Source organism: Cylas formicarius, unplaced genomic scaffold (genome assembly GCF_029955315.1).
Source record: "Cylas formicarius isolate icCylForm1 unplaced genomic scaffold, icCylForm1.1 PGA_scaffold_4__25_contigs__length_36172078, whole genome shotgun sequence".
Classification (NCBI taxonomy): Eukaryota; Metazoa; Arthropoda; class Insecta; order Coleoptera; family Brentidae; genus Cylas; species Cylas formicarius.
Genome location: NW_026844334.1, coordinates 26,081,252 through 26,106,196, shown reverse-complemented (window position 1 = coordinate 26,106,196; position 24,945 = coordinate 26,081,252). Strand labels below are relative to the sequence as shown.

Here is a 24,945-nt window from a genome sequence, read left to right as displayed (position 1 = left end):
TAATAACTTGATCGACAGAGATGCGAGAAGGTAATCTGTGGTAAATTGTATGTCTCCTAAGTTTTGCAAGATGTTCGGTCATATTTTGATACTCACCTACAGGCTTTATTATAGGCTGTATATACGAGTATAACGAAGTTTTATTACTCCGAAATATTTAGAAATGGTATTTAAGTTTTGAAATGTCTTCTGTATTGAACGTCCCGTCACATGACTGCTTTTTGTAAATATTTTAGAAACTAGGAAAGATGATTTAATAAAATTTGTTAAATTTAACTTTTTAGACTTATTGATTGGACTGAGAGTTGGGCTTCGTTTAGTAGGTTATGACGCTTCGAAATTCTGACTACAAACTTAAAAAAACAGTTCAAATAATTTTTTTACATTTACATAATTGCAGAGCATTCTTCTAAGCAATATACTATTTACGTTACACTTTATTTGTGTAAAAAAAAGTCAGATTTTATCATTCTGTTGTAAAAATCATCAACTAAAATTTTTGAGCACATATGTCTCAAGGCCTCATACTTATGAAGATCTAAGTGTGAGTTAGTTCGTTTGATCCACAGTAATAAGTTTATTATCAATTCATGTAGCCAAACCTTAATTTGTAAGACTTTTTATTTGTTATAGAAAAGTACTAGGTTGACATGTTGCCGTCTGGTTTCGCGACACTGACAAAAAAATGCAAAATCGGGTCCTAGGATACTGTGTTATAACAAGAATCAAGATGCAAAATTAATTTTCACATCACATAGATAAAAAACTTTTAATTATAATATGTTCATAATAACTTTCAAATAACGGAATCAATACATATCTTTTACATAAGAAAATCTTTATATAGTTTATAACATAACGAACGAAAAGGTACGGACAAAGTTATAGGAGCATTACCTTACAAATGAGATTACCTAAATTTTGGTTTAATTCATTATTTGTTTTATTTCGTTGGGTTTCTAATGGTTCGCCAATTATCCGCTAATCCGAAATAACCTTTCAACCTCATTATACGTCTATTTATGCACGATTAATTTCCCGGAGAAATATTCTAACAACTCTTTGGCAAATTAACCCACATTTCAAGTAAAGTCGAAGAGTTTCGACGACGTCAAATCTGTAAACTGTACAAAAATATGGAGGCAATAGAAATTACGTGAATGCCGGCAGCGCACCCACGAACCTTATGAGAAAAATGTGAAAATAATCGCTATTGGGAGTTAATTGCTTGCGCGATTTTCTAATTAAATTCAGACGTGTTTACAACATAATAAGTTGATGGAATCAATCAGCGTCGGTTGATTGTTTGACACAGATTTAATTTGAATAATTCCCATGCATTAACGGTAATTAAACGAATATAATGACGTCTATTGGAAGTATTCATTATATCTTGTTTGCATCACGTGAAATTGACGATATTCGCAGGTTTGATATGAAGACCAAAATTTTATAGTTTATTTGTATCGCTAGAAAAGAATTTTCTACTTCTGTAACATTTTAGAGTTTTTCATTTATATTTTATAATGTACTGTAAGTTCTAGAATATACTAAATTTTATTTTTCTACGCGCTACTCCAAAATATACAATCTTACGGCTGGTAGTCACGACTTCACTTTGAGATGTCGTTTTTTTTTTAATTTTTAAAAAGAACAAATGAGAGATACAATAATACTAAAAGTTGACAAGAAAACCTGACGACGCTACATTAATAATAGCAATTAACTACCGCAACAAAATTAAAAGTTTTAAAGTGTATAGTTTTGAAAAGAAAACCAGACTCTTATTACATAGATTGGAAAAGCTAAAAAGAGGTACTTCCAAAATTTACCCAGTTTAAAATTTCAAGAAATCGTGCGTCTTATAAGTTTTTGAATATCATCATTCCATTGAAAACTGAAAACGAATAATGACTGATTTTAATAAGTGTTTGATTAGATTCTTGCCAATTGCCAATTGCTTGAATAGCAGCAAATTATATCATTCCGAACGAATGCTCTAGGAATCAGTTGAAAACAAACCTGGCACTTAGAAATTTACTGAATCAGACAAATGCTTGTATACAACTTTTCGAAATCTAAAGGACATTTTAATTGCTCGTCTTTCTAATACATCCGAAAATCTCACACCAAGGATTTATAAACCCATTGAGTTGTTATCACTGCTTACATTTTCTTGTTCACTTGTGCCAAATCGTTTAAACATGCAATTGTAGAATTTTCCAAACTTCAAATATTCTAAAATAAGTTACAACCTCTTGTTAGCACTCATTAACAATAAAACTTAGTTCTGTTAATAACTAGTCATCAGGACTGAAAAAGAAAAAGGCAATTTCTATGGATTATACATATATTTTTTTAAACACATGATAATTAAATTGCTTTTCCTTAAATTATCGTTTAATATCTAATTGACAGAGAATAATTGTCATATAAACTTTGTTGATCTGCTAGAACGCTGCTCACAATTTCTCTGAAATTTTAAGTGTAAACTCTAGCATCTGATGCATTTATATTTTGCAACAATAAAAGCGCGAAATACATGAATAAATCATTTTTGAAAAAAAAAGCGACCACATCCGTTTTAAATTTCCTGCGGACAAACAAAAATATTATTTATAGCTTGCGCTTATTTTTACGGAATGCCACCAATTAATAAGAACTTATTAAAAATATGACGTCGCAATACATATCGTGCGGGCATAAAAAACGGCGAGCGCAATCATTGCTATTAAAGTGGAATTTTAACTGGTCGAACAATTCATTTTCGAAATCCAACCTATCATTTGCAAAAAATGCCGCAGCTCATATTTACGCCTTATAAGGACGACGGAATGAGATATTTTTATTAGATAAGCATCTTTTTTTGCTTAAGTTCGGACGGTAGGAATGTTGGAGTTATCGAACACATGTGTCGATAGATTCCGAGAGGAACGTCTCAAATGTTTTTGTGTGATCACTTTTTCTGTGGGTTATTCAGTCAATTAATTTTTCAACAAAAATCGACGCAGGAGAAATCCAGAAGTTTTATAAAAAGTATTTAGTCAATTGTTACCATTTTTTACAAGCCCTGTGGCATATAGTTAAGTAGTATAACAGGATTGTTCGGAAATTAGAGCTGGTTTGTTTTTTTGGGTAGTTTTTTTGTGTTTTTATTAAAAGTTAAAATTAACTTCTATGTGATGTTAATTATAGTTATACTCACGAAATAAATATTGTCAATTAAGGAATATATACATGCCACACTGTCTAAAACTAAAACTGCATTTTTGGGAGTAAAGGAGAAAGAGTAAAGGAAAATCTGAAAAAAGCCAGGTTTATTAATAGAAGTGCATTCTTCAAAAATTTGAAAGAAATTAATGATGAATAGAAGTCCGTTCATTGTGAGTCACTCAAAATCCACCCAATGTATATAAAAAATATCTGATTTTCAATCTTTCTGAACAAAGTGATCGTACCTGGAGTGGTCTAAATCCCTTTTATTCCCTAACAGTAAGCAAGTGTAATATGAAGGCAACTTCAATTTGACTAGTTGACCCAGGATCTCTTGGGCTTCGTGGAAGCTGTGTTTATCGACCACCGAGTAGACTATGACAAATGCTTCTCCCCACCGGAGGTGTTCGTATAGACATCCGTTTTTCTGGAACAAAAAAAAAACGGTTACTTAATTCCTTAGTTTTTTGGCAAGTAGCAAACTTATGTTTATCGTCATCTTTGATCTATACTTTTTCAGCTACGGCCTTTTTGTAGGCTTAGCAATAAACGTAAATGATTTAAATTTAAATAAATGGCGAAAAAAAACCCATGATGAGAGTGTTCGTATAGACATCCACTTTTCTGGAACAAAAAAAAACCGGTTAGTTAAAATTCCTTAGTTTTTTAGCAAGTAGCAAAGTTATGTTTATCGTCATCTTTGTCTGTACTTTTTCAGCCTTTTTGTAGGCTTAACAATAAACGTAAATCATTTAAATTTAAATAAATGGCGAAAGAAAAGCTATGATACACAGTACCAAAAACGGACTGAGGATTTTTAGAAAATCGGCTAGCATATCTGACTCAGTTAACGTTATGCTCAATGAGAAATTATAGCAAAAATTATAAAGAAGATCAAATTCTTGGCCATACAGGTGGATTCGTAACTAACAAAACATCACACATTATTTATTATTCGCCAAATCAATACTGTCCTGTGGTTTCAACTTCTGGGGCTTCTTTATGCACACAATTAAAATATTCAGAACGCAAAAATAGGTTGTAAGTAGTATGTTACATCTACATCCTAGAGCCTCGGATAGATCATATTTTGCTGAGCTCGGTATTTTACCATTACTTTTTTTAATATTTTTTTGTAGCTGGCTATGCTTGTCAAGAAAAATCCACATTTGTTTGCAACCAACCAGAATTTTCATTCAGAAGATATGTTTATGCTCGCAACATGTGCACAGGTCTCTGTTTAGATCCATACGTGTTTTTTTTTCAAAAGGGTTCAAATTATGGGAGTTGAAACGTTCAGGAATGGTGTTTATAAATGACTTTTAATTTTGAGATGTAAGTGTGTGTCCAAGTATTCATCTCACCCTTGTTGACGTTGCTGTGTCATTATTGTATAATAATATGGTTGGCAATAAAGTATTATTATTAATATTATTATGTTAGTAAATAACAAGAAGATATTTATTTGCCTCGAAAAGCGAGGACAGGACTATGGAGAATGGACGTTTTTTGCTTTCACTAGGATTACCGAAAACCCCAGTGAAGTATGTAAGTTGGTCCACCTTTATAACCTATCTTCCTCAGCTCTCTCATATACCGAACAATATATATTTTTAAAAATGACCTTTTGTAGTGTCTACAGCGAAATTAATTATATCATAATTTAATGAGTTAGTTAATTAAAATCAAGAAAATTAGAATTGTCGCACCTAAGATTCACTTAAGACACAAACAAATTTAATTATTACATATATATACATATTTACATAATACATCTCAATAGTGGGCACTTTCAAAGTGACCACCCTGTGTAACCGGAACGCGAAATATTAACCCAATTGGCCGATAAATTAATAATCGCAGACATACGATGCATAAGTGGTTATTGGCCTAAATGATAATTCACGGATATTTTATAGCCTCTTAATAATTTTCGTGCAAGGACCAGTCCCCGCATGCATAATTTTCCCAAAGCTTCGTTCTTGATTTAAGTGTGGGTTGGTTCCGACTGCCGTTGCCATAAATCCAATCTCGCCACTTCGGGGAATGACCAAATGTAGTTTGAATATCCATTGGACATGATTTGATTTTATTGGAGGCGAAACAACCGTTTTGTATGAAATGAAATTGGACCCTTAATTAACAGATTATAGGTTAACAAAAATAAAATTTGATTTTTTATATTACCAAGATTCAATTGATATTAAAATATCAGAAAAGTTTTGGTAGGCCAAATTTGAACTATTCCTAGTAAGTTGATTATTTTACAATTTTGATAAGAGAACTTCGGACACAAAAGACATTGTGCAACATTGTCGATATCCAACATCCGAGAATGCCATGCAAAGAATAGATTCCCAAAATTTTCTATTTCTACTTCTTTCAGAAAGCCGTTATAACTAAGTAAGTCGAGTTATATCACCGATTCGAATCACTGGTATTGAATTTCATTTTAGGTGTAGAAACTATATATTTTCAATAAATAATAAATAATCAAATATCAAATATCTTAAAATGCAACATGCAAAATGAAACGAGTTATGGAAATTCCGTTTCTTTGATCTTTAGTTTCACAAAGAAGTATGACAAAACAAACTGAATCTTTGAAATCTTTATTGATAAGTTATACCGCCTGTATTTTTGAAATAAATTGCTGGTGAGTAGAGGGTACCGGCCAAATTAAGAAATCTAGTGCTGTAAAATTCATATTATTATTACTTTTAATGAAGCATTTTTTTCTTGAATCACCGAACTATGATTAACGTCACGTTCGAGTGTTTGAATTGCCAAAATATCATGAGTGATTTCCAATCAGGTTTCATATTTAACAGTATCGGAATCGGTATCTCTGTTGTCAGGATGAAATTTTTGAATGATGCAATGGGATTAAGAATAGGTAAATTTGCTAAGAGTCATAGAGAACGCTAGAGAAAAAAAAGTTTTCTCTAATAATATAGTATTGACATTCAGAAGGTATTTTTTTAATCATGGGGAAATAGAATGAAGCTTAAACCTCAGTTGTGACTTGTGCAATATAATTCGAGTCATTTTTTGAATGCCTATATATATTACCTGTTTCTCCGAGAATTCCAAATCCTAAACTAACGGAAACTAATTTTCTATTGCATTTTATTATAAATATTTATAAATTCTTTCTAAGGACTTCTGGCACCAGAGTTTCTCATATTCCATGCTGCGTAAGTTCATTAAAGCAAAAAAATATGGATTACTGTAAAAAAATATAGCTGTTTTTGTACGATCATAAGTAGTAAGACACTTTGAAGCTTGATGTTTAAAGCCATTTCATAAAAGTTTCGAGTGCTCCATTCAAAAATTCACTTCGCCATTTTTTTACCCACCGATAAAATAGTTCCCGAAAATTTCAATTTCGAGTTGAGCAATAAAAAAAATATTATTATTCAACTCTTTTTTTAGCAACGGCAACATCAGATAGTTAAAAATAGGAAATCAACGCGTATGCAAATGATTCTATGGAATATTTCAACTAGAAAGTAATTAGTTATTTTTGGCCATTCCTTATTTTACCTTTTCCACATGACAGCTTCATAAGGTCGATGTCGGTCGAATAATTTTGGTGATAATTTACAGTTAAATGCAAGACCGCCAAATTTTAAATGTTGCCTCCAACTTGTGGTAAGAATGACGCCCATATCGCTACTAGATAAATAGTATAAACCTTATTTACGCTGATAATAGAGGGACTTTTCAAACTAACATAAAAAATATAAAGGGTGGATATTTAATATGCGCAATCGAGAGGTTTTACGAACATATGGGCATTTTGTATGTATGGCAACATCTGCTGACAAGTTTGGTGACGTCTTGTTAAAATATTCAAACTAGACAGACCCAGCTCGATTGCAGTTGGTAACTACCACCGGTTGGTATTACATACCACTTACTGTGGAAATAGAGATTCAAGTTTATAATTTCACAAGCGCCACTGATTTTACAAATAAAAAGCACAGGTTTCATGTTGTTTTGTTGACTCGTACATTACATTAACGAAACTATTTTTCATTCTCTCCCGACTAATAATCCCTACTCTAAAGTACTGAATTTGGCAGGAATGAAGCGTACGGATAGTGTAGATGTTTCTGGTATTTTAGTCACGAGTATGGGAGGAATTGCATATTTTCGGATTACCCACGGCTTGAATTTTGGCGATTGTTAACTATGATGGGCATATCATTGAATGTTTTAGTGCAGCAGCAATAGTGGTAAAAAAGCATAGTATGCAACACGTAGAAAAATTTCTTCAGTCAGCCATGACTAAAGTGGGATGGTTAATACTAAAAATTAATTTTCATATTTGCCAAAATCTGTGGCGGTCCTGAAAAAAGTCCCTGCAAATACAGGCGTAACCTTCTCGTTAGGGTTAATGAGAATCCCATGTTTTGCACGGTACGCAAGATACTATAGTACCGTGTTATTTATTACTTTCTAAAAATACATAAAAATACGGGCATAAGACAGGTACAAGTCCTCTTAAAATAAACTGGTCAATTCCGAAGACCTCGGCTTGCCACTGCACCTGTCACTACGAAGGCGAGTCCCGAGACGCAGTTGCCAAATGATGCTTCTAATCACTTTGAAGGATGGTAGGTGAAGAACGGATTGGCCTATTAATTTTGATAAGGCTGGTATGAATCGTAGCAATCAATTTATATTTAAAAATTATGTAAGTTTTGTATTAAATTTCAAGTTAATGAAGGCTTTAAAACATGTATTCCCTATTTTGGATATTTTCAGTCATATCCGGCAACATCGATAAATAACTGGCGCCAAAATTATCATATTTAAATGGCGAGTAACACGCGAAATTGCATAAACATTGACGAGGAACTTCCGTATTGGAGAATCGAGGATTTACACCAAGCAAAATAATTTTTAATAATTGGCACTTGGGTTAAGTCAGTAGTTGGAGTATTTTAATTTTATTACTCCAAATATGGCCAAGAAACATCTTTATTTCTTTATTGCTAGCTTTAATAAATCACCCAGCGACCATTACATTCTGGGGAAGACGCAAGTGAAGCTATCTTTCACAGGAAGGAATAGGGTGAGTTGCGACGAAAAGCTGCGTCGATTGGTTGGCACACATAGCCTTACAAAACAAAAAAATTAATAAATATTAATTAAGAAAAATTTTGATATATATATAGAGAACTTTGAATGAGCAAGTACTGAGACAAGACCAAACACACAGATTAAAACAAGTAGATAATATAATGACAAAACATTAAAAGAAAGGGAAGGTGCTTGTAGTCAAAAGAAGTGGAGGAATTGGCAGCCAAAAGAGATTTACAAATTTAAATTTAAAGATAATCAGGGCCGATGTATTTAGAAGATTCTCAAAAAACTGAATTTTCGAACACTAAAGGCAACCAAGCACAAACAAAATAAATATTAATTTTTTTGTACGGCATAAAAATATTAACAAAAGTACTTCTATTTAATAATTTCTCTCTAAATTAATGATTATTTATTTATTTAATAAGTTATTTATTAACGGGAGAAGTCCATTTAAAATATACGTTAAACTTTCGATTCACAACCAAAACAAAGGAGAATTATTAGGAATTAAAACTGAAATTCATTAATTTATTTATTAATTATTTAAATAATAACTAAAACAAAATATAAAATGATAAGTGAGTAACAAATGGATAATGTTAAAGAGATGGGAGATTAAGAGAATGCAATGTTACCAATACTAATAATTTTTTGAAGGAATAAAAGATTGAAGACTGCATGAAGAATTATATATACTATATTTATATATTTAGTTACCATCGTATTCAACATAGAAAATACTTTAGCTTGGAATTGTCCAAAATTTGTAATTTTTGAGCTATTTCGTTCAAAAAAATTAGGTTCGACGATTTGACCATGGTCTTTATGTACCGTGCTTTCAATTTATCTTGATAACATTTTAATTGGCTGCAAGTTTTTTGTTTTTAGTGATATCAAGGGAAACAAAAAAGAAAATGTAGGGTTACTAGCCAAGTTTTTTTCCATGTGACGTATAAAACAAAACTTTCAATTTGCTGACATATACGCCCACATCATATTTTTTTAAAGGGAACACCCTATTATATATGTGTTTAATAGAATATCTTATTCCGATTACAACTATCTAACACACGTTATATTTTAATCCACTCGTTTTTGACAAGTTGGAAAAAATAGGAACTTTTAATATAATTTCAAAGAGTTTGACATATTAGTAAACAACGTTGATGGTTGAATTATTGTGCAAGTCATTATTGTTAAAATGGTTTTTAGCATCCGTGAAAGGAGCGATATGCTTCAAGTATACTTTCTGAATAATAAAAGTGCAACCGCAGCTTGTCGTCAGTATATTAGATTTTATCCAAAGCGCCGAGCTCCTTCAAAACAGATATTTCCAAGGCTTGCAAAGAAATTTGCAGAAAACGGTAACGTATTAAATGCTAAAAGGGGATGCCGGAATCATAATGTTTTAGATGTAAACAATAAGGCAAAAATATTAGGATTCTATGAAACACATACAGTTTCCTCTATTACTACAGTATATGAAGAGACAGGTATATCTCGGGTATCAATCCACTGCGTTTTGAAACAATATAAATATAATGCATTCAAATTTCGTAAAACTCAAAAACTAAGTGCAGAACCATGTCAAAAGAGGATGCAATTTTGTTTGGATTTTTTAAATAGACATAATAAGAATAACAATTTTTTGAAAAACATTTTATGGACTGATGAAAGTAGGTTCACTACAAGAAACGGTTGTAATAGACAAAATGCGCGATATTCGTCTTTAAATAATACTATAAAAATACACGAAATAAACACCTAGGGGTACCAATCAACTAATGTATGATGTCATAGATGGGCATATTTTCAGTCCGATATTTATAGATCAAAAGTTAACTGGAGATCATTATTTGCAACTCTTAGAGCACCAAATAGAACAATATATAGGAGATTTACCTCTAAATATATCAGCGCTTATTAGATAGCAGCAAAACGGTACCCCTCCTCACAATGTTGAGCAAGTTAAAAATTTTCTCATTATGGCATATCCTAGGGGTTGGATAGAGAATGGCCGAACTATGGATTGGACAGCCAACAGCCCGGACTTAACTCTAATGGATTTTTTTCTTTTTGAGTTATGTGTCCGCTTGACGTGCACAGAACTCCTTGTAATAATGTCGCGAAACTTGAGCAAAGAATTTCAGAGGCAGTTAAGAGACAATCCGGAAACGTTGCTAAATACAAGACACAATGCAATTAGAGTGTATGAGAAATGTGTTCAGGAAAATGGTGGTCTTGTCATTTTTAGTGTTTTTGTTCAACTTTCATTTGCAAATAATTTTTGTTGTTGCAGTCACGGCAGTCTTTGAAATTATATTAGAATTTCCTATTTGTGCCGATTTGTCAAAAACGAGTGGATATATATATATATATATATATATATATATATATATATATATATATATATATATATATATATATATATATATATATATATATATATATATATATATATATAAATTGATAGGGTTTTATTTTATACGCCACTTGAAAAAAAAACTTGGCTACTAACCCTATATTTTGTTTTTTTTTTGTTTACCTTGACATCTTTAAAAACAAAAAAGTTACAGGCAATTAAAATGTTATCAAGATAAATTGAACACACGGTACATCGTGCGCCAAATAAGACGATCGACTATACGATCAAGAAACACATAGGAGATACAAATAAAAGTTTCTTCCAAAAGTTTCTCGGACTCTTCGGAAGATTTAAAATATTATATTTTTGTTGGTACAGGGTTCTCAAAAGTGTTATTTTAAAGGAACCATATATATTTCGATATTTTTGGAATCCTTTTTTAAAATAAAAGTCACTTTCTTAAGAAATTCCGATTGGAATTTTGCATAGTTTAGGCAGAAATCGATGTTATGTGTTGTTTATTTAAAATTCTCTATTTAAAATTGTGTTATGATGCTACTGATCCAGGTATTGCAACGAAAATTTAACCACAGACTAAGAAGATGTTCAGTTTGACAAATGATTTTTTAAGAGTAAATTTCCAAAATATAATAGGTAAAAATGGTGACATTGCGTGACCACCGCGAAGTCACGATTTTACACCCATTGACTTTTTTTGTGTTGCACTTTAAAGGATCGTGTGTATAAATCGCGAAATAACTATTTAGTTGATGACCTTAAGGAAAAAATTAGGCAAGAGATTCTTGCATTAAATAATACTGATGGAGTTAGAAATGAGGTCTCCAGCATTCTGACGCGCTATACAATGTGTGTTGCAGAGGATTAAAATATATTAAAAACATTTTACAGTATCATCATATTTAAGCATTTTTTTAGTTATTTGTTTCTGTTCTTTTTGTTTTATAGATTTATGTATTCAAATTATTTAGTTAGCCTATAAACTGTAGTTATTTATTTTTGTTATTAGGTATTTTCAATCAAGCTATATAATTAAATATTAAATGTTTCTTTATATATTAATTCTGAAAGTTTTATTAAATCTGTTAAAGTGTGTAGTATAGAGCCTTTTTTTTTCAAAATTTCCAGGTATTAATGGGGTACCATATTTTTAAAAGAAGTAGTATCATGTCTTTGCTATTTAAAAAATACCTAATATTGCCAATAAGTGATCTAATGTGGGCAGCTTTAAATTCAACAAGAATTTATACAATTGTTATCTTAAACCTCGAGTATCTCAAAAAGTAAGTAAAATTTAAATATAAGCTAAATTACAAACTTACTAAATTTTTTGTCCAAGAATTGATATCTGAATAAAAATCTAGTGTTTTGAAAATTTTGAGATTTTGTTAATTGAATGCGCCAAAACGGCACCACCTACTTGGGAGCTGTATAAGCTGTGAGTAGTGCATCATCTTCTTAGTCTATTAAATTATTAAATTAAAGTTGATGTCGGCGGGGACACTTTTGGGACACCCTGTATCAACAAAATTATAATATTTTAAATCTTCAGGAGGGTCCAAGAAATTTTTGAAGAGACTTTTTTTCTTATCTCCTATGAGTTTCCAGATCGTTTTATTTGGCACACGGTGTACATACAAGAAAATAATCATTATTGCATTTATGCATTTTAACTGGTAAAGTAATGGGTACTTCTAACAAAACCAGGCATCTGAAAGGCTTTACTAACGGCATTATCAACATAATTTGAAAAATGCAATATAAACCATAGGAGAAACCAACCATAAGTCTCTCCCACTATCTACCTGCTATTGTAGTTTAAATAAATTTGGAATTGGAATTGGGAAGTGAAAATATATCCCAGATAAGTCTAAAATTTTACTTTTTAGTATAGCCCCCTCCAACATAACTAGTTATGACCCCCAGACCGCGATGTTGCATTGCGATCAAGTTCTACTCGACACAGTTTATTCCCGTATTTGAGAACGGTATGAATAATATGATTTTGAATAGCATCACTAATCGCACAAAATGGAAAGTTTCACACCACACAAAGAGCGTTTAAGATTTTACTTCGTATGGCTTCTTCCATGTTATTAATAATGAAAATTATTACATATCAATCAACTGAAGCCGCGTGTCATATTTCGTGCCGATGATCCCAGTGCGGTGCATTGGGTTTTCGTAATAATGTAATATGAGTATATTTTTTTTCGTAAATTTGGTGTCTGTGTTTTGAAACCCAGCCGGTTAGAAACTGATAATGAAAAGACGAAAGTCGAACAACAATAGCGCGCTACTGCTTCCGTGTCACTGAGTGAAACTCTGCTTGTCTTTTTATAATAAATTTGAATTATTATTTGGATTATTGCGTGATAAGCTTTCACGAGAGATTGATAGGCTTATTTGTCATTGATCGACGCAAATAGCGATAATTATTTTTACAGACGCCAGCTTTCGTGAATCGGCACCATTTTTGTTTGACTCTCAATTCTTTTTTAATTGGACGAGCTTCTGTCAGTACCAATAAGGAGTAAAGGCGGTTATGGTTGTTGCCTGAATTGATTGTTAATTTTACATAGCACGATTCAGGTCGAGCCTTTTATTAAAAGTTTTGGAGAATTAAAATAGGAACAAATGTGGTATAAGTTCGTAATAGATGATGATGTTTTATTAATAGCACGCGTAATGGAAACTTCCCGAAACCAAGAGTAAGTGTACAATTTCAAACGGAACATCATATAAACAGACGCGGGTCCCACGTTCAGATTATTAAACTATTATGGCGATAAAAAAAAATAGAAAATTTTTCCTTGCTTATTTATTCATAGTTTAAATTTATTTATTTTTAGTAAAATAAACAGCGCCTTTCTCATGGAGCATATAAATACGCAAACATAAGCGCTATAAATATATAAATAACTAAAGCCGCCTTTATTTTAAGCTCGACGAAGGTCAGTTGGACTATAAGCTTAACAGAGCATATAGGAATGTAACACATAAAAATAACACAAAAAATATAGTGATTATATCAAATAAACGAATTTTTTTAATTAACTAGGTAGTTTTCGGTGGAAGATATTTTCTAAAATATAAAAGCGCAAAGAGAATATAGATTAAGCAGTCCATTAGATGACATTTCGAGTGCGAAGGTTTTAAATGGTGCTAGTTGCAGGTTAGTTGCTGAAATTTACATGATGGGATATCTGGTGGTGGAAACGCAAATTTTTACAAATGACGTATAAATCGCTTTAATAAAATTTAAGGAAAAAGAGACCCTTATTTTTTTAGAGAATGTTAACGAACGATGGGCTACAGATACACACACATACAAGAAAGAGCTTTAGGTCAAGATTTTCTTCATTTTGGGCATTTCGTATTATTTCTACAAGTCATGTTTTTTAACAAATATTGGGGATATCCAGATTTATGTAGTTTATGAAGAAAATATGCAAAATGTCGTACTTCTCGTACGTACATCCCAATCAGAATTAATGCTTCATGAAAAGTTCTTTACTTGAAGATCAGATTGTTCAGATTGTTTTGGAGAACTTAGGTACTTTGATATGATATCCAAGTTTGTTATCAAAAATTATACCCCAGATTTTGTATTCTCCAGCAGCTCAAGTTTTGAGCAGTCCAGTACTTAGCTAGTCGAAATTGCAGGTACTGAAGCGGACTGATTCGGGTTTAGTTTAAAGCCATGTCAATCTGAGCATTCAAAAACTGATTCAAGATATTTATAAAGCCCTCTTGCCATTTGCCTTGCATCAAAATAAGAAAAAGAAATTTAGAGGAAGAGAGAAAGAAAACCTTAATAAATTTGATTTATAAAAACGATGGAAATAAATATTGGAATAAATTGAAACCTAGAGAAGGACGACAAAACTAGCTAAAACACAAATAAATGGGTTCTGGTTTGTGCTAAAAAAAATGGTTAGAAAACAATTTATTCAAGCAAATCAAGGTGCAAAACATTCTATATTTATAAATCTATATTTATAAATTTATAAAAGTTTTCAATCGGACACCTCCTAGGGAATAACATATTAGGTAGTTGCTCGCTTGCAAAGTGAATAATCTGTAATTTTTTATCCGTTAAGGTTCGAAGTCCCGTAGCTATAAATTCGCTCGGCTTTCAATACAGAGAAAGCTCATCATTCAAGGGGACATCTAAAAAATAATATTTTTTATACAGATAAATAACGTGATCCTTAAACTGGAGAAAAAGAACAAACTTGTAACCACCTTTATAATTGCAATTGTAAAGTCGCACGACAATTAACTACAGTAAAATTGTCTCCTTTGTTTTAGTAATAAAATTATCAAATTGTGGAAATTTAATTTTGAAAAGAAACACGCTGGAAGTAAAACTTCTTTAACAGTCAATAAAACAATTCCACATATTGTTTATTTAAAATTATTTCAAATTTTTTAAAGGAAAATATCAAAATTAAAACTCTGATATATTTTATATTCTGAGACTATGGGATCAAGTTGCTTACGTTTTTTCGTAATATTTTTGCTCCTATTTTAAAGGGAGTAAGACAAACAATGCTATCGACAGAAAAAGAAACCCAAAATACTTCCTGCAAATACTGCTCTCCTTGACATCGCATAATCTACGGGGCGACATTTCCCCGAAATGTCGATTTCTCCTTTGTCGTTCAGTGATGACCCATACGTTTTAGCCAACGATAAATAAGTTCTGGTTTGTGTTAAGTTAATTCAACTTAATCTCTGAACATACTTATTTGGATAACTTTCAACCCAAAAACAATAATCTGTGACAATTTTTGGACACGCCTTTAGCTTCTCTTTCTCCAAACTGTTATTTATCTGAAAATGGATCCAGGTTACGTCATATCATCCCTTTTCAGCAGGAGAACATAAAGCGGTTGTAACAAACTTCCCCAACTTCCCAAACTCCGCTAAACAGGCGCAAGCGCTCGGGGGCTCCACCATGTCGTCAACAAAACACCGTAAGTTAAAGTTCCTCCATTATTTTTTTCCTGAGCCTCACAAATGGACGAAACCCCTTAAAGTAACTTTTAAAAAGTCTGCTTAAGAAACAATTCTTTCAAGAAATGTGTTACCCTCGACGCTGTCCATTTATCAGGAGAGTATAGCGGCGAAAAATTTTTAAAAGTAAACTAAAAATGATCGATAAGATGATGAACGCCCGTTGTTTTATTACTTGTTCCAGTAGGTTTATCGAATTAAATGTAGGCCTAGCGGTATGCCTTTTATGACCTTTCGCAAAGCTCGGAGTCTCGCAGGTTACGTCATTGGGGGTAAAAGCAGTAGGAGAGCAGAGCTAGTGGCGGGTGTATTGGGGACGAAAACTGGATAAAAGGTCAAAAGTCGACGACATTACATCAGGGGGAAAGGCTCAGGTTCATTTGAAGGGTTTTTCGATACCAGGGGAGCGGAACGTAGCAAGGGGTTTCAAATAATATTTTCCACCAGAGACGATCCATTGTTTTCTAAGTTTGGTCCTTTCTATAAGGCAATTTGTAAAATAGATGGGTTTTTCGTGTGTCACTAAGTAACATCCATTTCACAGGATTTTGAGAAATAAAAATATTTATTATAAAAAAAATTGACAGAAATTGTTTAGTTCTGATTTGTATATTATTAAAGCAAAACAGACTACACTACATTAAAACAGATGTTGAAAATAGAACAAAATTATAATATTATCGGATAACTCTTCGGTTATTTCCTTCAGCTGAAATAATTGATCTTCAATTTAGGTGTGTACAATAATTTTCGTCTTTCGGTGCTTCCAATATTAACTATTACAATATACCATGGAATATACTAAACGAGTCTTACCCCAGAGTCCCAACAGAAGCTTATGAATTCATAATTCACAATAAAGACAATTTATGCGTCTTATAATTTGTTTATATTTGTCATAAAATCCCTCAATTGGAAACAAAAATGTGTTAACAGTTATATTATCAATATGCATATCTATTAAAATAGCCAAATTAAACCAATTTTCTTCATGAGTAGCTAGGGCAACAGAAAAATGATTTCATTGTCTTGAAGAAATTTGTGGCTTGTACAATGGTACATTTAATTTCATGTTCTTGTTTCCAGTAATGTATGAATTCGCTGTATATCATCATTTCAATGGTTATTGATGTTTGCATGTGTTGTCTTAGATCGATTACTATACATTTTATTTTTTATGTTCATTTCTGGGCCATATTCATTGGTACAATCATTAATAACAGTGACTAAAATCTGCAGGTCTTCTGGTGTTTCTACCAATAGCAAGCTATTATCAGCGTATCAAATATTACATCCACATTGATGTTCTTCAATTTTTTTTCAAAGAAAATAACAAAAATTCTTCGTGCTAGAAAAAAAAAGATGTTTTGATTCCTAAAATAACGAATTTAGCACTTTTGTTTGTTTATTGGTCGTTTAGGACAGGTGGTCACCTAAAAGGAAAACAAAGAAATTAAAGTTGAGGAATGCGAAAACGGTCTTTACTGTATTTAGAAGCTATATTTTAGGTTAAATATTTTCTAACTCCTTTTTTGATCATCCCCGGTACGATGAATATCGCACGCTTCAGCAGCCTTGTTGCGTGTCACGTGTTTTTAAATGACTTTTTGCGCTCCCTAGCAAATTTATCTTTCAATAACATGTAAGAGATATTACGTTACACGTGGAGATATCAATCAGGAACGTTAAATGTACAATGTGTAGTTATAATGCATCAACAGCTTTGACACGTCCACTAGTTATTCATAGGCGTTTCCTTAGGATTATATCTCTTATATCATGATGCTTTGCAATAAATAGCAGTCAGAGCAGACCGTCCTAAACACAATTGTGTTCTTATTATTCTGCATCAAATTTTGAATATTTATTTAATTTTGAACCCTTTATTTTCGTTGACCCAAATTTACTGAGCCGCCATTTCCATTAAATCAAATTTAGAATGTTTTAGGGTGGACTTCGAAGTCGATACTTGGGGCTTAATAATAATTAATAATTTGACCATTGCACATGCCCATTCGAAAGTTTTGCCAACTCATCATCAAGGCTTGAAGAACAACTGAATAAGGATTTTAGACTGGGACGCGATGAATATTTAACGCTGAATATTCGGTTGAAGATTTAAATGCTTCAATTCTCTTACCCTATTTCACCAAATCTCAGATAGTATAATACAACTACTTTGGCGACTTCCACGCATATTATTATTGTTTTTTTGGTTAGTTTTTGTTTTTGGTTGGTTTTGTCTGCCACAGTCGCTGACAACTAGCCCTAGAGTATTGACAATCATTCTTTCATTTTTGAATTAGTTTCACAGCTAGAAACGAAGTTTTCCATGTCGCCACTTTAATGTTCTTATCTAGTCGGAACCAAGGAATTCTTCGTATTTCCTGATTACTTAGGACCTACTCCCGACTGGAGGCCGTTGGGGTTTGATCTTTTAACATGAAACGAGTAGGGCCCTTTTGCATAATTTTATATAAACACAGAATTTTCCGTAGCAAAAAAGTTATGTTGATGTTGACATTTTTTATTAATTGGCTCTATTTTACCCTATATATTTATCCATTTTCATTTAATTTTTGCCAATTCAATTTTGTTTGACTCACAGCTAGCTCTCAAGAAAAATATAATAATAAATAAAAAAATATATTATTTTTAAATTCTTTGGAAAATGTATTATAATTTTCTAACAATTCTCAAACTAAAAAAAAAACATCTCCGACAACTAACAGGTCGGTGCTAGGGACGACGAATGCTTGTCACGTCCTCGACGCATAAATAAACAGATACGCCCATGCGTCCATTATTCCCCCATAAGTCATTTCCTACTCATAGCTTGCAAAATTTGATATCCGTTAAGCAGTCTGAGAAATAGCTCCAGTCATCCGCAACCGCTAAAGCGTAAAATAAATAAAACGAAAAAAGAAAACGAAGCGAATATCTTTATAAAACGTGTTAGTTTAATCTCTAGCATGTATCACCTCGCGTCAGTCGGTAGATAATGTAATATTTAATACGGAAAAAATGTTGCACGCTACGTTTAGCAGAGCAACGAGCACAGATAACAAAAGTTTAAAAAAGCATGGGGTAAAGAAGGCCTTAATGCAATGGCGGCCGGGAAGAATTGACAAGTCCTAATTAAAAAACGGGTAAGTGGACGACACAACAACATAACAAACGGACGGACGTCAGTAAAGCGCCAAATGCCTGTTGTGTCGTCCACTTACCCGTTTTTTAATTAGGACTTGTCAATTCTTCCCGGCCGCCATTGCATTAAGGCCTTCTTTACCCCAAGCTTTTTTAAACTTTTGTTATCTGTGCTCGTTCCTCTGCTAAACGTAGCATGCAACATTTTTTCCGTATTAAATATTACATTTTATACCGACTGACGCGAGCTGATATATGCTAGAGATTATTTGAAGTAATTATGGGAATGATATTTAAACAAATTGCTCATAATACCAAACAATTAAAGGAGATTGATGCCGTGTTTCGGTTGAATGATTTATCGTTTTCTTTTGTTTACTTAGGTCAAATCTTGAATTGCCATTTAAAAGCTTAGCCCCGAGTCGTAACTAGAGCATCTGATGTCATTTGTTCCTGCTGACCGACATTCATTGATTGTTTTATATACTCAATAACCCAAACTTAGTATAACATAATATAATTGTAGTGGATTCCTTTTAGTGGAAAACACAGAAATATGAGTTGAATAGACAATAAGCGGGCTTCAAATTTCAACCAAAAGGCTGCCCGTAATATTAATTTTGTAGTCAAGGAATACAAAGAAATTATTGAACACCAAAAAACAAATATAACAAATAAACAGAAAATGGAGATCTGGAAAAAGATGGCTATAAAAGTCAGTACTGCTCCAGACGTAGATTACCGAGACAACTGTGAACAACGCCGCAGACGAAAAAAGTAACATATGTTGGTTATTGCATATAGCTACTAAACATATAGAGGCCCTGCCTATGCTAATTGTACAGGAACTCGTGAAGCAACTATGTCACAAAATTTTGAGAAGGTCTGTTAAATATGCGCATGCGCGAGATATAAAAATTCGTTTTAACCGATGGCAGCTCTAATTGTATTTTCTGACGTTCGATCCATAAGCGGATTCCAACAACCAACATAGCCGATCGCAGGTCGTCAATGTATGGATGCTGCATTTTTATGGCAGTATTTTCTCAAAATATATCGAAATCCCATTAAATTTTCAGGCGCAAAAGGAATTAAGATGTAGAAAGTGTTGTTAAAAAATTAGCGACAAGTGCAGAGTTAATATTATTCAGAATTACAGAACACGGATCGGCATCCTTTTGCAAGTATTTTAGCGTTTTGGTTCTTTAAGCGCTATAGACACGATACCATAAACTAATTGTTTTATCCTCCATTCAAAATGTAGACAAAGTCAAATTCACAAAATGTGACTCTAAAAGTGTAAATATAACTTTGAGGTACTAGATATAAGTATAAAAAATGTTCAACAGGCACCTCATATAGACAGAACGCTCATGTTATCCATTGTTTCCTTACAATTACATCTTTTGATGAACAAAAAAATAAAATATAAATTGAATGACACTACCTGGATAAGTGATTATTATATCAAAACTAAGAAACAGACCGATATGCAAGTCTACAAAAAAAAATGGGATAGAGAACCTGGATCAGTCCCATAACTTGTCTAAAAACTTGTTCTAAATATTTACTCACACAAGGGAGGTAGGTGATACTTAAGATTCAAGGACATAGCTTACTATCGAGCTAAGCAAGGGTCAATCAATATCTCTTCTCTCCAAATTGTGCATATAATATTTTTCCAACTCAAGTTGTCTGGAATCCAACAAGCAGATGTACAAAGTCAGTATTTATTGACAGAAGTGGTTTAATCAGTGTCACATTGTATATGTATGTACTGCAGTATTCACCCTCTCAGGAGGTAGGTGACCTACAAATGAAGTACCCCAAAATTTTGAATTGTTGCCTAGAATTCTTGGTAATTCTCAAAGATTTCCAGTAATGCTTTTAGACTTCCCAAAAATATCCTGCAGATTTATCTGCGGTAATAATTTCTGTAATTTTTGACCAACTGAAAGGCAATTTCGTTTTCACTAAGAGTGGTGATGACAAACGAAAACCTTCCCACATTGAGGTTTACAGGGATTTGTAATTATCAAGGAGTATTTCTTTTGATTATTCTAGTAAAACTTGCAGCTTAATTGTTGTCTTACATTCTTGTACACTAAAACATAATACCAAATATCTTTCCTATGTAGCTATTTAAGTGTACCTTGCAGTTTGTTAAATCACTCGGGTTTGTCTGAAATCCTATTAGGTCCTCATATTTGCCACACTTGTTGTAATTTCGTGAAGGGCAAGTATTGAAAGCACCAATTTTACAATTTTGTCAGTGGGAGTCCTATAGAAACCACTTTTAAATCTTTTAAATTAACTTGTACATAAAGCAACACTTACCCGTATATAGGCACATTCTTTTCCTTAGAGCTTTGACCACAAACAAGTTTTTCACAAAAACAGGAAAAAGGAAAGGAAAGAGAATCATAACCAACAAAAATATAAACAACAAACAATGTCACAGACTGTTAGTATTCACTGGCAATAGCAATTCCTAGCTCTGGGTTGCCAATTATATTAGGATTTCAGAGACTGATTTTGCGTTCTTAGAAAAATTTGTTAATTTTTTCAGAAAAATTACGCAAAGTGGCAACTCAATCAGTTGGCAAGTGACGAATGCGCATAAGATCCACACCTTCTCTACGAAAATATCATAGCCACCTGCGGCGCATCACTTTTTACCACTGTATCATCTAATAGCTATATAGGTTATTGTTGGTGTTAACTTAGATCCGTGTTGAATTCCGCTTAAACCACTAAATAAATTAGTGACTGTAGTGTCGTCTATCATACTTTTTTAGAATGAACTCTTAAATTTTGTTTTGACAGTTGTTGAACTAAAAAAAATTGGTCTGTTTTAAAATGTATTAAATTCTTCCAAATTCAAAAAATAACTATCATCACGGCAAGGTACATAAAACTCTCGCAAATATTTCCCTCACTAAGGACGCGTATATATAGGCATTAGCATAAATTTTAATACGTTTCCTGTCTCGCATGATTTTTACAACCGATTTAATTTAATAATCTCATTAACTAAATACCTTTCATAATGGCTAAATGTCAACTTTAAGCGCTTATAAATACGAAATCCTGTTTTTTATTCCACCATAACTTTAATCTTTTAAAGTTGCTGTAACTGTGCGCGAATTCCTCCACTTTATACGAATATAACAACCAAATCAGTACTGCAAAATCTTCCGTCTACTTATTTAATAATAAGAAAATAGAAATCCACATGTGCAATATTTGCGATACAACAACAAATTTGATTTAAAAATCTATCCGCTAGCTATAACATCAGTAACGCGTATTATAAACACCTGACAAATGTTTCAAAAATACACCGTTCACTAAACAAAAACAAATACATCAAAACAAATTTTTCTACTATATATTTGATGATGTTTTAAAATTTGAAGAATAGTATACGTTTTTAAACTTCTGTAAACTGCAAACTTCTCGAGTCCATTGGGCTCTGCTCGTGCCAAATCAAACTGGTGACTAAAGTTTCTCCAACTGGTTGCATAATATATTATTACATTTAAGTATTAAATTATTATTATTATTATTAATTAAAAGTTAGCGTAAATCTACATAGGTACCCACCTCTTGTTCTAGAAAGTGGATTATATATATATATATATATATATATATATATATATATATATATATATATATATATATATATATATATATATATATATATATATATATATATATATATATATATATATATATATATATATATATATATATATATATATATATCGGTTGCCAAGTATACAGGGCGATTCATTCATAATAATTGTAAAATCCCCAGGACAACATATTAAAATTCAACTAAAATCACTTAAAAATGGTTCTTTTTGTTAATATGGATTAAAATTTTATTTTGATTGACATCAAAATACTTATGCAATTTTAATTGTAGCTTTAACTAACTCGAAAAAGAATCAAAAAATTATATTAAAATGACATTTTCGCCAGTGGCGTAGAATTTGCATGGACCATCTGGACGTACAGCACCTACTGTCGTACTCAACAAATAGTTTTTAAACTAGAACATCAATATATCAGTAAAAAACATTTCATTCATGTCATTCTACAGTTTATATATTGGCAAATTCGTAAAACAACATTCTGGGAAGTAGTACAAGGTAGTAGAATTTATCTGTGATTTTCGTGCGTAACTAAAATTTAAGGTAAATATTAAATCAATTAATAAGATAAAGACTCTAAAAGATTATAATATATATAATTTTGATAACAGAAAATGAGATCAAACGATAACGAGAGAATATCGTCCATCATCCGCATTTAAAATGAATTTAAATCAACACCGTAATTGACCTTACCTAAAATGTCAGTGCTAAAACGTAAATCTAGCGAAAGTAATGAGTTTCGCGGCCGTTTACTGCTGCGAGTTATCATTCAATCGTAATATTGTCTGTATTTACAATTTCTACGGAAGAAAAGCATCAGAGTGGGTATTTACCGGAACCACAGAACCAGACAAGGTGTATCTGTGTTTTTGCGCCTTTCGAATTGATGCCTAATGACGGCAATTAATATCAACTAGTTTGTACGTATTGCTTTTATGACGGTATTATTACTTTGGCAAGCGTCGTGTAATTAGAGAGTTAAGATTTATTTGCGTAGTGCAGGGGTTCCCAAAGTGTGCGCCGCGGCGCCCTGGTGCGCCGTAGAATGTAAAGAGGGGCGCCGTAAGTCCATCATCATTCATTATCCGAAACATGTCCGAAACAAATATACGCGGGTACCTTATTTGAGCCCTCGCATCTATAAAAACATAGTTACCTACTAACCATCGCGTCGCGGCGTTTCTCACTCGCCAAAAAACCTACGCCCGCGCCGCCCTGATACCCTACCCCCCCTCCTAAGTCTTTAGTAGCATCGGGCGAGCTGCGACGGACGGACGTGTCATAGTGTTTTCTTTCGCTTTGTTTTTCGTCAAATATCTCACGCAAAATGGACAGATTTTTATTAAATAAACAAGTTGGCAGTCCAAATGACAGTGATAATGCATCAACTAGTAATGGCAAGGAAGCAAAGAAGCGGAAATATCGTAAATACGATGATAGCTATTTGGACTTTGGTTTTACTTCAATAGAAGTTAATAATGAAGAAAGACCGCAGTGTGTGCTTTGTTTAAAAATATTGTCATCCGAAAGTATGCTTCCAAGTAAGTTAAAGCGACATCTTGAGACAATTCATCCAACTATGGTTGAAAAATCGCGTGATTTTTTTCACCGAAAATTACAAAATTTAAATAAAACAAAAAACGTATTCACTCAGCAAGCCTCAGTACCTAACAACGCACTGTTAGCATCATTCAAGGTAGCATACAGGGTGGCAAAATGCAAAAAACCTCATACTATTGCAGAAGAGCTTATTCTACCGGCTGCTCTCGACATGGTAAACATTATGGTTGGAGAATCGGCAGGAAAATTAATTTCCAAGGTACCCTTATCTAACAACACGATCGGTCGAAGAATCCATGACATAGCTGAGGATCTCAATTACCAATTAATAGAAAAAATCAAAAACAATTATTTTGGTTTGCAACTTGATGAGGCTACTGACAGTAATAATGATGCGCATCTTATTTGCTACGTACGCTTTCTGACTGACAATATTATTGTCGAAGATCTGTTATTCTGCAAAACCATTACCGAAAGTGCGAAGGCCCAAGACTTATTTGAAATTATTGACAATTTTTTTGTAGAAAATGGTTTGAATTGGGAAAAGTGTATTGGTATTTGTACTGATGGCGCTCGATCCATGTCTGGCAGGTATGGAGGAGTACAAGCGCTTATTCGTAAAAAAGCACCGAATGCTTTGTGGACCCATTGCATCATCCATAGAGAAGCTCTTGCATCAAAATCTATGAGCTCCGAACTTAACCAAGTACTGGAATCTGTAATTAACGTAGTAAACTACATAAAAACTAGGCCTCTTAAGGCCAGACTTTTTAAAAAACTATGCTTGGATATGGGGGCTGAGCATACGGCCCTGCTGTATTATTGCAATTCACGGTGGCTATCACGTGGAAATGTTTTATT

The 24,945-nt window shown here is 32.6% G+C and overlaps 1 protein-coding gene across 2 annotated transcripts in view; it reads right to left on the bottom strand.

The window, feature by feature from the left end:
• LOC132700405 (ras-related and estrogen-regulated growth inhibitor-like) overlaps positions 1-24,945 on the bottom strand; it is a 234,082-nt gene that overhangs the window by 8,277 nt on the left and 200,860 nt on the right. For both annotated transcript variants that reach the window (XM_060667706.1, XM_060667705.1), the window contains exon 4: positions 3,459-3,640. In XM_060667706.1, the coding sequence (XP_060523689.1) occupies positions 3,459-3,640 (182 nt within the window). The remainder of the gene's footprint in view (positions 1-3,458; positions 3,641-24,945) is intronic.